General features: G+C 30.4%; 2 protein-coding genes across 2 annotated transcripts; one reads left to right on the top strand and one right to left on the bottom strand.

Annotated features, from left to right (window-relative positions):
- Positions 1 to 2,079: 2,079 nt before the first annotated feature.
- On the bottom strand, positions 2,080 to 8,464 carry LOC100877704 (uncharacterized). The gene is made up of 10 exons (XM_076528980.1): positions 7,996 to 8,464; positions 6,142 to 7,876; positions 5,335 to 5,340; positions 5,159 to 5,243; positions 4,733 to 5,065; positions 4,313 to 4,648; positions 4,118 to 4,239; positions 3,717 to 4,049; positions 3,220 to 3,638; positions 2,080 to 3,147 (listed from the first exon to the last, which is right to left on the bottom strand). The coding sequence occupies exons 1-10, from the start codon at positions 8,219 to 8,221 to the stop codon at positions 2,738 to 2,740; spliced, it is 4,005 nt and encodes a 1,334-aa protein (XP_076385095.1). The 5' UTR covers positions 8,222 to 8,464; the 3' UTR covers positions 2,080 to 2,737.
- Positions 8,465 to 8,647: 183 nt separating this feature from the next.
- Positions 8,648 to 10,510, top strand: LOC100877370 (uncharacterized). The gene is made up of 6 exons (XM_012293716.2): positions 8,648 to 8,946; positions 9,107 to 9,252; positions 9,319 to 9,520; positions 9,649 to 9,795; positions 9,872 to 10,022; positions 10,109 to 10,510. Exons 1-6 carry the CDS (start codon positions 8,899 to 8,901, stop codon positions 10,396 to 10,398), a joined length of 984 nt encoding a protein of 327 aa, XP_012149106.2. The 5' UTR covers positions 8,648 to 8,898; the 3' UTR covers positions 10,399 to 10,510.
- The last annotated feature ends 20 nt before the right edge of the window (positions 10,511 to 10,530 follow it).

The raw sequence follows: 10,530 nt of genomic DNA, 5'->3' as shown, positions 1-10,530 counted from the left end.
AAAAAATAAAGGCGTAATGTGTAAATCAAAATAAAGCATTGTACAATATAATTCAATTTAAACAAAATGGCGAAAATGGTAACAAAATGAAAATCAAAACGAAGCGTTCCGAATTGATTCGTTCAAATATTAATGCGTTCGTATATTGTACGTTTTCGTTGTAATTCGCGTGACTTTCAATAAAAATCAAAGGTTTCGGCAGTGAAAGTGAAAATACGTACGTATGTGTTAAGACAGTTATGTGCATACACACGCATACACGCTACACATAGACACAAGTATACATATTTACGCGGTACGAGGGTTGTCAATGTGCTGTTTGTTGCATCTTTAATATTTCCCCGTTAAATCACCTCTTGAAAGAAGATACTTAAAATCATGTCTATCTTTTTTTCCGTTTACAAATTTTTCATACACGAGACTTGGCACGATTAAACGCAATTTGAGATTGTATAAATGTACTCGAGTTTGAATCGAAACTCGCACCGCGTCAACTGAGCGTTCGTAAAGCTATTTTATTTTCGTCGAACCAACTTCGCGTATGAACGAAATATAAACAGCACGTGTGACGACTTTCGATATAATATAACATCGATGCCCAACTAAAAGAGCGCAAATCGGTTTCAAATCTTTTACTCTTTCAAACTGTCAAACGCTCGTTTAAATGGCAATCGATGTTGACTAACCTCACGATCTTCTAAGGGACGATCGACACAAAGTGGGATTAAACGAAAATTTCATTTTATAATACCAAATAAGATTCGAAGATATATTTCCCGAGAAGGATTCGAAATTACATTGAACGAATGCCGATTTTTCTTAAATTACGAGCATACGTAATTACCTCAGAGTCATTACGATAACGATACGTAAAAGAATATAACGAAACATTTGTGATTCGTGATTTAATCGTAGATTATTACCCGAAACGTTGGTAATTTCATACGACAAATAATGAGATATATACAAACGCAAGTATTTATGTACGTCGACGAAAGATTTTTTCGAATTCACGGTAACCATTGAGAATTCGTTTGCTCTGTACATTTCCACCCCTGTAAAAATAACAAAAAAGAATCTATCGAGGTATCGATAAGCGTTTCGAGTTACCGCGAAAGTTTCAATTCAAAAGTTGTTACTAATTGCGGTCTTCGATTTCTACCATTCTTCTTAGGATAAGAGAACTTTTGTATCATGAGTTAAGAGTAACTGTTTCTAAGGTTAATCACGGTGACCATTGGAAAACATTAATAAATCGAATAGTTTATGTTTTTAAGAGAACCTCGGGTAAGGAGAAAAACCGTACTGACCTGTACGTGAAAGTATACGTATCCGACAAGGGAACTTTAAACCTTTCGTGCATACGAAGGAATTTTCTTCGAGAGTGTAAGTGTTTCGCATACTTTTCGAATGCAATGTCCTTTCTTTTTTTTTTCTGAAAATATCGTGAGAATTCGAATTTGTAATTTTCCATGTGTCTAAAAGAAAAGAAAAAATAAGAGAATGAAGTGAAAGTCTGTTTGAAGTTAAATCGAGGAAGGTTCGTTCGTGAAATCGAACGCGTATAAATAAACATTTTTAATATTTCACGTTTTATCGCAATCTTCATCGAAATCGTTCAAATACGAAGACAGTCCTTATCGTTTCGAAATTAACATTACTTATTTTACACGCGTCGAATATCGGGACTGTATTCGTATTACGATAGTTGTTAGTAAATGAACGTTTCTCGGTCCCTAGAAAAAAGAAAATAATCATAAAAAAAGAACGATCGAATTTTTCGAAAAGAAAAGAGAATATACATGTACACGCTTACTGGGAAACATGTATGTGTACTTCAAGACGTCTTTACGCAAAATTGATGAATGTTTTACGTGTACTAAAATGTTCCCTTTTAATCCTATTAAGACTTACAAAATATAAGTATTATACTTTACTTGTATATATACATATGTGATAAAAAATATATATATATATATATACATCTGGTTTTTCATGTCATATTTATATCGTGTCCTTCTGGTTTTTTAGCATGAATTTGTTAAAGGAAGAGTGAGAATATGAAAAAAAAAATAACCGTTTATTAAGAGCGAACGTGTCTCTCCATTTATTCGTCAAAATATCGATTAAATTATTTCTTCGAAATGACCAGTCTTATATTATCTTTTATACACCGTCAATGAAATACATCATCGTATTCGTTGACAACATACAAAGTTCCATTTCCTTTTGTCTCATATTTTAAGTAACGATACCACGCTATACGCTTTGGTATTAACACCGCTGTGTTACTTCGAAGGATTCTCTTCGCTTATGTACAATTAACGACTGTAACGTTTACGTTACGAGCAACTTCTTACACCTCCTGTATCATCTTTTCTAATCGATAATGTAACTTGTACCTATAAACAATATTTTTTTAAATCATATATGTATATATATTATTGTGTACAAATTTGACCGATACTTACAAATCAAAATCAAACACACACGTACATATATATATATATATACACCATATATTAGTAGGAAAATACATTTTGAGCCAAAAAATTGATACAATTTATACTATGTATATCTCTTGTAAATTATTATTTAAAAATATACTGTTGAATCGTTGAGATCACAAAAATATAAATCGATTTGTATGTTTGTTATAACTGAGTTTTCAGATAAAAAATAATTTAAATTGTGTAATGATGTTGCATATTACTTTGCTAAAAGAGTTAATATAATCTTAAGTATCGTTCGATTGTATCACATTTAATTCTGAAGCGGTACTAATACTGGGTAAAGTACTATCGCTCCAATCAGGATGAGGATAATTCCTTGGCGGACTTGGTACGTTAACCGGCATCCTACTTTGAACCCTGATATCGTGAAACATATTTTGAAAATGTTCCGTTATACTAGACCCTATTAAATTATGAGGTAAATTGTTTTTTAAAGTGAACACGTCTTCTGTTAAACTTGACACTTTCCCGCAACTTTGTCTTTTATTTAACTCGAAAGATTGTTGAGACTTAGATGGATCTTTTACATGACTTTCTTTCTCAGGAGGCAAACTTAAGTGTTCCGATGACGATATTTTATCCTTGGAATTACGTAAACTATTATTTCTTTCTACGTCTTCCCTTCCCTTGTTAACTGAAAAAAAGATTTATACTCTTAATTTACGATAGTATTTCTCATACATACATACATATCGAACATACTTACCAGACTGGCTAAATTCTGTGTAACCAAGATCTTTGTAAGAAGGTAAAAGCGTGTGCGAAGATTCTCCTCCCGGTAAGCTAATAAATTCTAAATTAACAGAATCTTTAGCCTGTAGTTCCCTAATGTTCTTTTCCGAACTTTTGATCTGAGTACTCGAAGCTGTTATCGCTTTATCCCCTTTGTGTGTAAATTTGTTCATATTCCCATTTTTAGGTGGATCATGATCCACTGTCGATAAAGAAACATCTGACATATCGTGCCAAGAAGTAGGTACATTGGAATCGCGTGAAGATAAAGAAGTGGGCGATGAACACGCATGACCGCCTTGTACTAATGAAATTTGTGGATTTGAATTCTCTTCGTGAACATACATATCCTTTAAACCATTTAACTGGTCTGCAATGTGATTTTGCAACTCTCTGTAACATAAAATTACAATATAATTGTTGTATAAAACTATCAAGACCAATTAATAATTTAGTGATAATGTAACTAACTTGACTGCATTACGAAGCTCAAGTAATAAAGAATCTTTGTATGAAGACAACGTGAAAAATTTGTCTTTTTCCAGAGTTAGGTATTGCACTTCCAAATATCTTTGCCTTGCTAGTTCCGTTTGTTCGGCTAAATTAATCCTCAAGTCTGCTATAACTTTTTGCGAAAACTCGTATCCCTTAATCTCCTTTTTTAATTCGCTTATTGTTTTATCTCTAGTTTGGGCTGTTTTTATCGCTTCTTCCAATTCTTGCTTCAGTGTTTTTATAGTGCTCTCTAAATCTAGCTGCGTTTCACGAGATTCGTTTAACAGCAAAACTTGTTTATGAACTTGTCTGATTTGAAAATAAAAATTATGTAAATATAATGATTACAACTACTATTGTTTACAAAAAAATTATACCTCTGTAAAGAATCTCTTTCCTTACGTAATGTTTCACACACTGTATTCATTTCTCTGCTTGTTTCTTCCAACTGAACTGTGGTTGCTTCTAATTTTGTACGAAGGGCAATAGCTTCTAGATCCTATCACAGATTTCCCTTAATTAATATATAAAACTGTCAATTGTAACTTCTTTGCTATATATAGTGATCTTACCACAGAAGATGGTTTTCCAGCTTCTATAGGAATTCTGAATAATATCTGTTCCATATCGTTCAAAATCTGATTGGCTCTTTCGTCCTTGACTAAATGTACTAATTCTGTCATCAGAAAGTTTAATGTACGAACCGGATTTAATACACCATATTTATCATCAGTGTAATCAAGTATTCCACCACACTGCACACCTTTGTCACAAACTATTATAGATTCCATAGTACTAGGTATCGATGTACTTGATGGAATCGTGGTACGTGGTGTGGATTTCATATGATCTTCTACCCTCTTTTGAGAAGCTGACTGCTTCACAGGGATTTCATCCAAATGTTTATGCTAAGGTAAGAAAATAATTATTTTCGGATTTTTTTGTGATTTCACACAAATGTATTGCTATTCAATATCAGAATAAATACTAACTTCGTGTTTTGAATGACTCAAGGAATGCTTTTTTACTTCTTTAGTCTCACTTCCACATTTTGATGATTTTGAAGCTGAAGCTCTCCTAGTTAACTGTTGCAAACCTTGCTTTATAGCAGCTCGATTTTGTTCTCTTAAAATCCCACCCCAACTTTGGTGAGAATCACCACTACTGCCAGGTCGTTTTTTCTCTTCTATTCCTTTATGACTAGGTGGGCTGCTGCTAACCATGGTTGATGTACGTTTACGACCCTTAGTTTTAACACAAACTTCTATTAAAGTGTTGCAATTATCATATAAAATAAGACCTTCAGAAGATGGTTCAGATGGAGGCTACAAACATAATATACATATATGTACTATCAGTGTAATAAGAAAAGAAGGTTGTAACCCTAAACGTGTTGTATATTATACAACGTAAATTACCAATTGTTGCTTATTTTCCAATGTGTTTTTGCTAGTTCGTGCAGCAACAGTTTTGCAAACAGCATTAGCCTTGCTGTTCATTATGCTGTAAAAATAAAAAATACATTTTCATTCGTTAAATAAATACCACGATGCATCGATTACTTCCTAACCAATATGTTCAAATTGAATCTAACCTCGTATTTCATTGAATTCATTTTCGTCGTACATACGAAAACTTACCGTAACGTGTCGGAATGTTTGCCAGCATATTCATCCTAGTCCTTACCACATACTTATTCACCATCTTGTACGTCTGAATAATTTTGAATAATCATTTTGTTAAAGTACTATACAAAAGAAGTACAAAGACATGTAATTTATTGTCTTCAGCTTTGGAATTTTTCAGAACATAATTCAATCAATATTTTATAATTTATATACGTATAACCAACGCTAAATTTAAAAATTTTAAGTTTTTATTTGTAAAAATATAAATATTTGTCACGGATAAAAATCATTAAAATCATTTATATAGATTGTGTTCTAAAACAATTCAAACACTTTCTATTTCCGCGTTGTGATTTAAACAAACTCGGATTATTTTATCTTGATAATTCTTTTTTTTTAATTTTTTACATACGTAGTATACTTTGATACAGTTTTATTATTTTAATTTAATATAAATATTTCGGATAAGTATGTATATAAATAGATGAATAATTTAAAGAAATAAACCTTTGTACCAATTTGTAGAGCAATAACTTGTAGTCACTAATCGTGATATTTTAAATAATCTAATGATCATGATACATTACAGTAAAATATAATATAGTATTTTAGAGATAAACAAAATAGATTTATTAACCTTTTATTTTTATTATATATACATATGTACAGTGTTTTGCAATGTATGAGAATGGTATTTATATGCCTGTATAATTAAATTATTGTATAAAACTTATATTCAAAACATGCTAAACTTATATACAAATGGAGCTGACTATTTATTATGTTTTATTAATATATTATAAAGTTCATTTCTATGTTCTCCTAAAATCTCATAAAATCTATCAAAGAATAATTTTGCAGATTCTTCTATATAATTTTTTCTTCTCTTAACTGCATCCAACTTGTCCATTGCTTCTTCTAATTCCGCAGATAGCGACTGTACGTTTGGCATTAATTCTTGAATTCCTTTAATATCATTTTGAAAATTTCTTATTTGTTCTTTCAATTTTGCTTCTTCATTTTTAGCATCAGTTTTAATTTTACTTGCAAGATTTTTTCGTTCTTTAATTTTAGTAGCAACATCGTTACTTTCTTCTTCTAAGATCTTCATTTTTTCATGCAAATTTTCCAGTTCATTGGAATTTATTTCTAATGAATGTTCTTTTTCGATAATTTGCTTTTTCAGCAATTCTTTTAAGTCATTCATTAAGTTCGCTTTAGATGTCAGTATTTCCATAATTTCGGGATTTAATATACCCTTTTCTGGCATCTTTAACTCTTCTAAATCTATACCTACATTGTTACTCAGATGCACGAATATTTCTTTATTATATGTTAGAATTGTTTTAGTTACGTTATTAGTAACAGATGCTAATTTAATGTCCATAGTATACAATTCTTTTTGTATCTCTTGCAAATGTTCGTCGAACTGTTTCATGTAATTTTGGATTTCCCTACATTTTTCCAAAATTTTATCCCTTTCTGAGGTAGTCATAGGCTGTTGTTTAACAACTAAAAGTAATTCATCATTTTGTTTCTTTTGTAAAGAGATCTGTTCACATAGTACATCATATTCAGCATTTAATTGTTCTGTTTCAAAATTAATTGTTTTCAAGTATTCTTCTTTTGCACTAATTTCGTTTAACTGCTTTTCTTCAGTTTTTCGTAATGATGACAGTACTTCTCGTAAATGTTTTACTTCTTCCTCAATTTTATTTGCATTTTCTTCAGCTACCTGAAATTTAGCCATTTCTTCTTCTAATTCAGAGTGCGCATTGTTCAACATTTCTTCGCTAACTCCTTGTTGTTCTTCAATTTCTTGTAAATACCTTTCAACCATTACTGCTTCCTCATCAAGTTTTTCATCATTCCAGGCATTGTAAAAATCAAACATCGAAAATAAAGTATTTTTATACATTTTAGCTTCTTTTTCATCACCCATAAATGGCAAATTTTCTAAGCTGTATTTTTCAAAAGCTATTTCCCGTATTTCACAAATATCTACCAACCAGCTGATCCACCCCAAAACATTAGGCCATGAATGCATAGCATTAGCAGTTTTTAACCAAGACTTATTAATAATACCTGGATAATGAAGTTTCTTTGCAATTTTTGGTAGTTCTTCTATATAATTAACAATCGTAAGAGTCTGTTTAATGTCTAATATTTTTATCAAATGACCAGTAACTTCTACAAACATTTTCAAAGTAATAGGTTTGAGGCTACCATTACTGTTTAGCATAGAAGAACATTGGTGCATATCAAAAAAGTTGTCTATTCTTGAAAGCATATAAGCCTGATGAGTTTTATCTGTTAGTGGTCTGGTATCCTTTCTAGGACCTTTTGCACCAATACTGCTAGCGCGATCAGCTGATAAAGACCTACGTCCTGTGGGAAGTCCTGCATGAATTCTATTAGAACTTATAATGGAACGAAGAACAGAATGTTTGCTGCTGCTTGCTGTGGGTGTATTTGGTGTAGCTGGTACATGACGAAGAGGAGTTTTACCTTGAAAAAAAAAAAAGTTCAGTTTAGTATGTTGATTATATTATAAAACAAAAGTAATCTAAATATCAATTAACAGTTTACATTATATATTATTTTACGCTAATAATATATTGTCTTACCTGTCGCTTTTAAGCCTGACTTTATGCCAGACGCTCTATCGCACGAAGAGGCTCGAAAGCGAGGCCTTGGTATATGAGAACTGTCGGTCGATGTAATAGAAATTTTCGGTTTCAGTGTTTGCGTTCTTCTTGAATCAGTCCTTGTTAAACTTTTGTCTTCTCTATCAATCAAAGATATCCTTACCGGATTTGTGGATGATCTACGTCCTATAGAATTACTCGCCATTTTTATGGATACAAACTTTGTTTTTATTACACCATATTTATTTACATAAACACTGAACTAAACCATTAAAAATATCTGTGCTTAATACAGTACAAACAACGAACGTTTTGAACATTTTGATTTTGAATTTTATCGTTAAGCATAGAAGTATAAGATATAAGATCAGTAAGAAGCATATCATACATGTATACTACTTCACGAGTTTTAAATATGCTATGGACGAAAGTTGAAAATTTCAAAATTTGGAGATTTATAAGTTTATGAATTTGAGCGTTAAGAATTTAGAAATTTGAAATACTAAACATAATAAAATTTAAATATTTGGAAAGGCAAGTTCGCATTCATGCTGCGCAGGCAAATACTAGATGCAACAAAAAGCGACATCTTTGATGTTCCGCAAAACTTATTCCTTTAAATCGATTTTACCGGCGAGCGGGGAAATTTATATTGAGTGAATTTAATTTTTTATCTCAATATTCCTTCACTTTTCCTTGTCGCATACATGTTCATAAAAAGGGAGGCTGTAAACAAAAAGACAACTACTTTTTGATGCAAATTTGCATGGATTGATTCTAAGTTTTAAAAATGCGTCTTCATCACAGTTGTTTTTACGAGAGTAACCTCAAATATTAACTATAAAAATATAGTTAGTTCATTTTACGATTTGCTTAAAAATAATGTTGAAATCAATATGTAATTCAATTTATAGAATTAATTTAAGAAAAGTAAGTAGTTCATTTGTGTTTGTTGTCATTATAATCTTAATGATTATGTTAGTGCATGAGATTAAGAGAAGATATCTTCTACAGTGATTTGGTGTTATTTTGTTGGAAATATTTTTATCATTTATCAGTGTGATACAATATAGATTATTTATTATAATAGGATCTTTGGATTCAACAATTAGGATTATGTTCAATGGTTGCAGAAGTTAATACTAAAAATAATAGTGAAGATGCAGACAAAATTTCAAAGAAAGAAGGTGTAATTTTAAAAGTAGTAAATAAAAGTAATTTGACAAAATTAAAGAAGTAAGTAAGGTTTATATTATTATAATTATGAGCTGTAATTTTATTTTATTCTTAATATTTTTTTAGACACATAGAGCTTGCTCGTGCTGAAGCAATAATATCATGTCGTGACACAGGCGGACCATATAAATCATTAAATGATTTAATGTCGCGAAATAAATTAAAATCTGATGTATTGGATAAATTGTACAATTCAATTAGTTATCAACGTTACTCAGAAGAAATATCATACAAATCTGCAATAATCCCTGAATTAAGAATGGAACAGGTGCAAAAGTGTTAATGTAAACAATTATAAATTAATTTGATTTAATGTTATTTTATATTAATGTTATTTCAAATGAAATAGTAATACTAATTAGTATTGTAATTACACTATCTTGAAAACTGTTTTAGATACCTGAAACAACATTAGGTATACATGTAGGAACATCTCTGGTAACCTGGGCTTCAGTAACTAATAATTTTGAAGTGTTAGAGTGGGACAGTATGGCATGGTATTCTGAAAATCCTCCAAAAAATTCTTACGATTTAATCACATTGGTAAATACTTTAAAGTTGATGCATAACAGTATAATTAAATGTCCATTAATACAAGAATATTAAATATTTGCTTTAGATTAGACCTATTGTTGAAAAATTACCTAAGTGCCAATGCTATGTAACAGAAGATACATATCTTAAAAATGTAACATCTACAAGTATTATAAGCTGCCAGGCACAATTAACTGTTGCTATTATGGCTTGTCTTAAAGTAATGGAAAATCAGAGTGCGTTTAAATATTAACAATATCATAAAAATAATGATCAATATTCTATTTACTAAATTATTAATTTTATAATATGAACTTCTTAGGAACAGATGATTCATTACCACCAGGAAACGAAATATACATGTTAAAACCTCGTACATCGGCAAAGTTTCACAAACTTATTGTTGGTTCCGAAATAATATCTCCAAGTTATTTTATGAAGAAGATAATAAATAGTAATACCAAGACAAGTACTAATGAATTAGAAGTTGTGCATATAAATGATATACTCAAACATAATTATTTACATGCAAATGTATATCACCAAGAAGAAATTAGTTGGTGTCTCTTGAAAGCTTTAACGTTTATGCGATTAGCGCTACATCAATTGTGATAGCGAACACAGAATAGAACAATTAGTAGAAAATTAACGAACTCTATTACATTGTATGTATAATTATAAGTTCATACATATATTTAATAAAATATTTTTGTTTCTAAAAGTATATTTTGGAAGTGATATTTA

This window comes from Megachile rotundata, chromosome 2, assembly GCF_050947335.1.
Source record: "Megachile rotundata isolate GNS110a chromosome 2, iyMegRotu1, whole genome shotgun sequence".
In the NCBI taxonomy this organism is placed as follows: domain Eukaryota; kingdom Metazoa; phylum Arthropoda; class Insecta; order Hymenoptera; family Megachilidae; genus Megachile; species Megachile rotundata.
The sequence above is the reverse complement of the archived record's forward strand: the minus strand, read 5'-3'. Positions and strand labels throughout refer to the sequence as shown.

What these genes read in the sequence shown, in the direction of transcription:
- LOC100877704 (XM_076528980.1), bottom strand. Translation starts at nt 8,221, where the DNA reads ATGGCGAGTAATTCTATAGGACGTAGATCATCCACAAATCCGGTAAGG. An exon ending in TGGAAAATAAGCAACAATTG is followed by an intron (nt 5,066 to 5,158) that starts GTAATTTACGTT and finishes TTATGTTTGTAG; the next exon opens with CCTCCATCTGAACCATCTTC. An exon ending in GAAAGAGATTCTTTACAGAG is followed by an intron (nt 4,050 to 4,117) that starts GTATAATTTTTT and finishes TTTTCAAATCAG; the next exon opens with ACAAGTTCATAAACAAGTTT.
- LOC100877370 (XM_012293716.2), top strand. Translation starts at nt 8,899, where the DNA reads ATGTTGAAATCAATATGTAATTCAATTTATAGAATTAATTTAAGAAAA. An exon ending in CTGAATTAAGAATGGAACAG is followed by an intron (nt 9,521 to 9,648) that starts GTGCAAAAGTGT and finishes AAACTGTTTTAG; the next exon opens with ATACCTGAAACAACATTAGG. An exon ending in CTTACGATTTAATCACATTG is followed by an intron (nt 9,796 to 9,871) that starts GTAAATACTTTA and finishes TATTTGCTTTAG; the next exon opens with ATTAGACCTATTGTTGAAAA.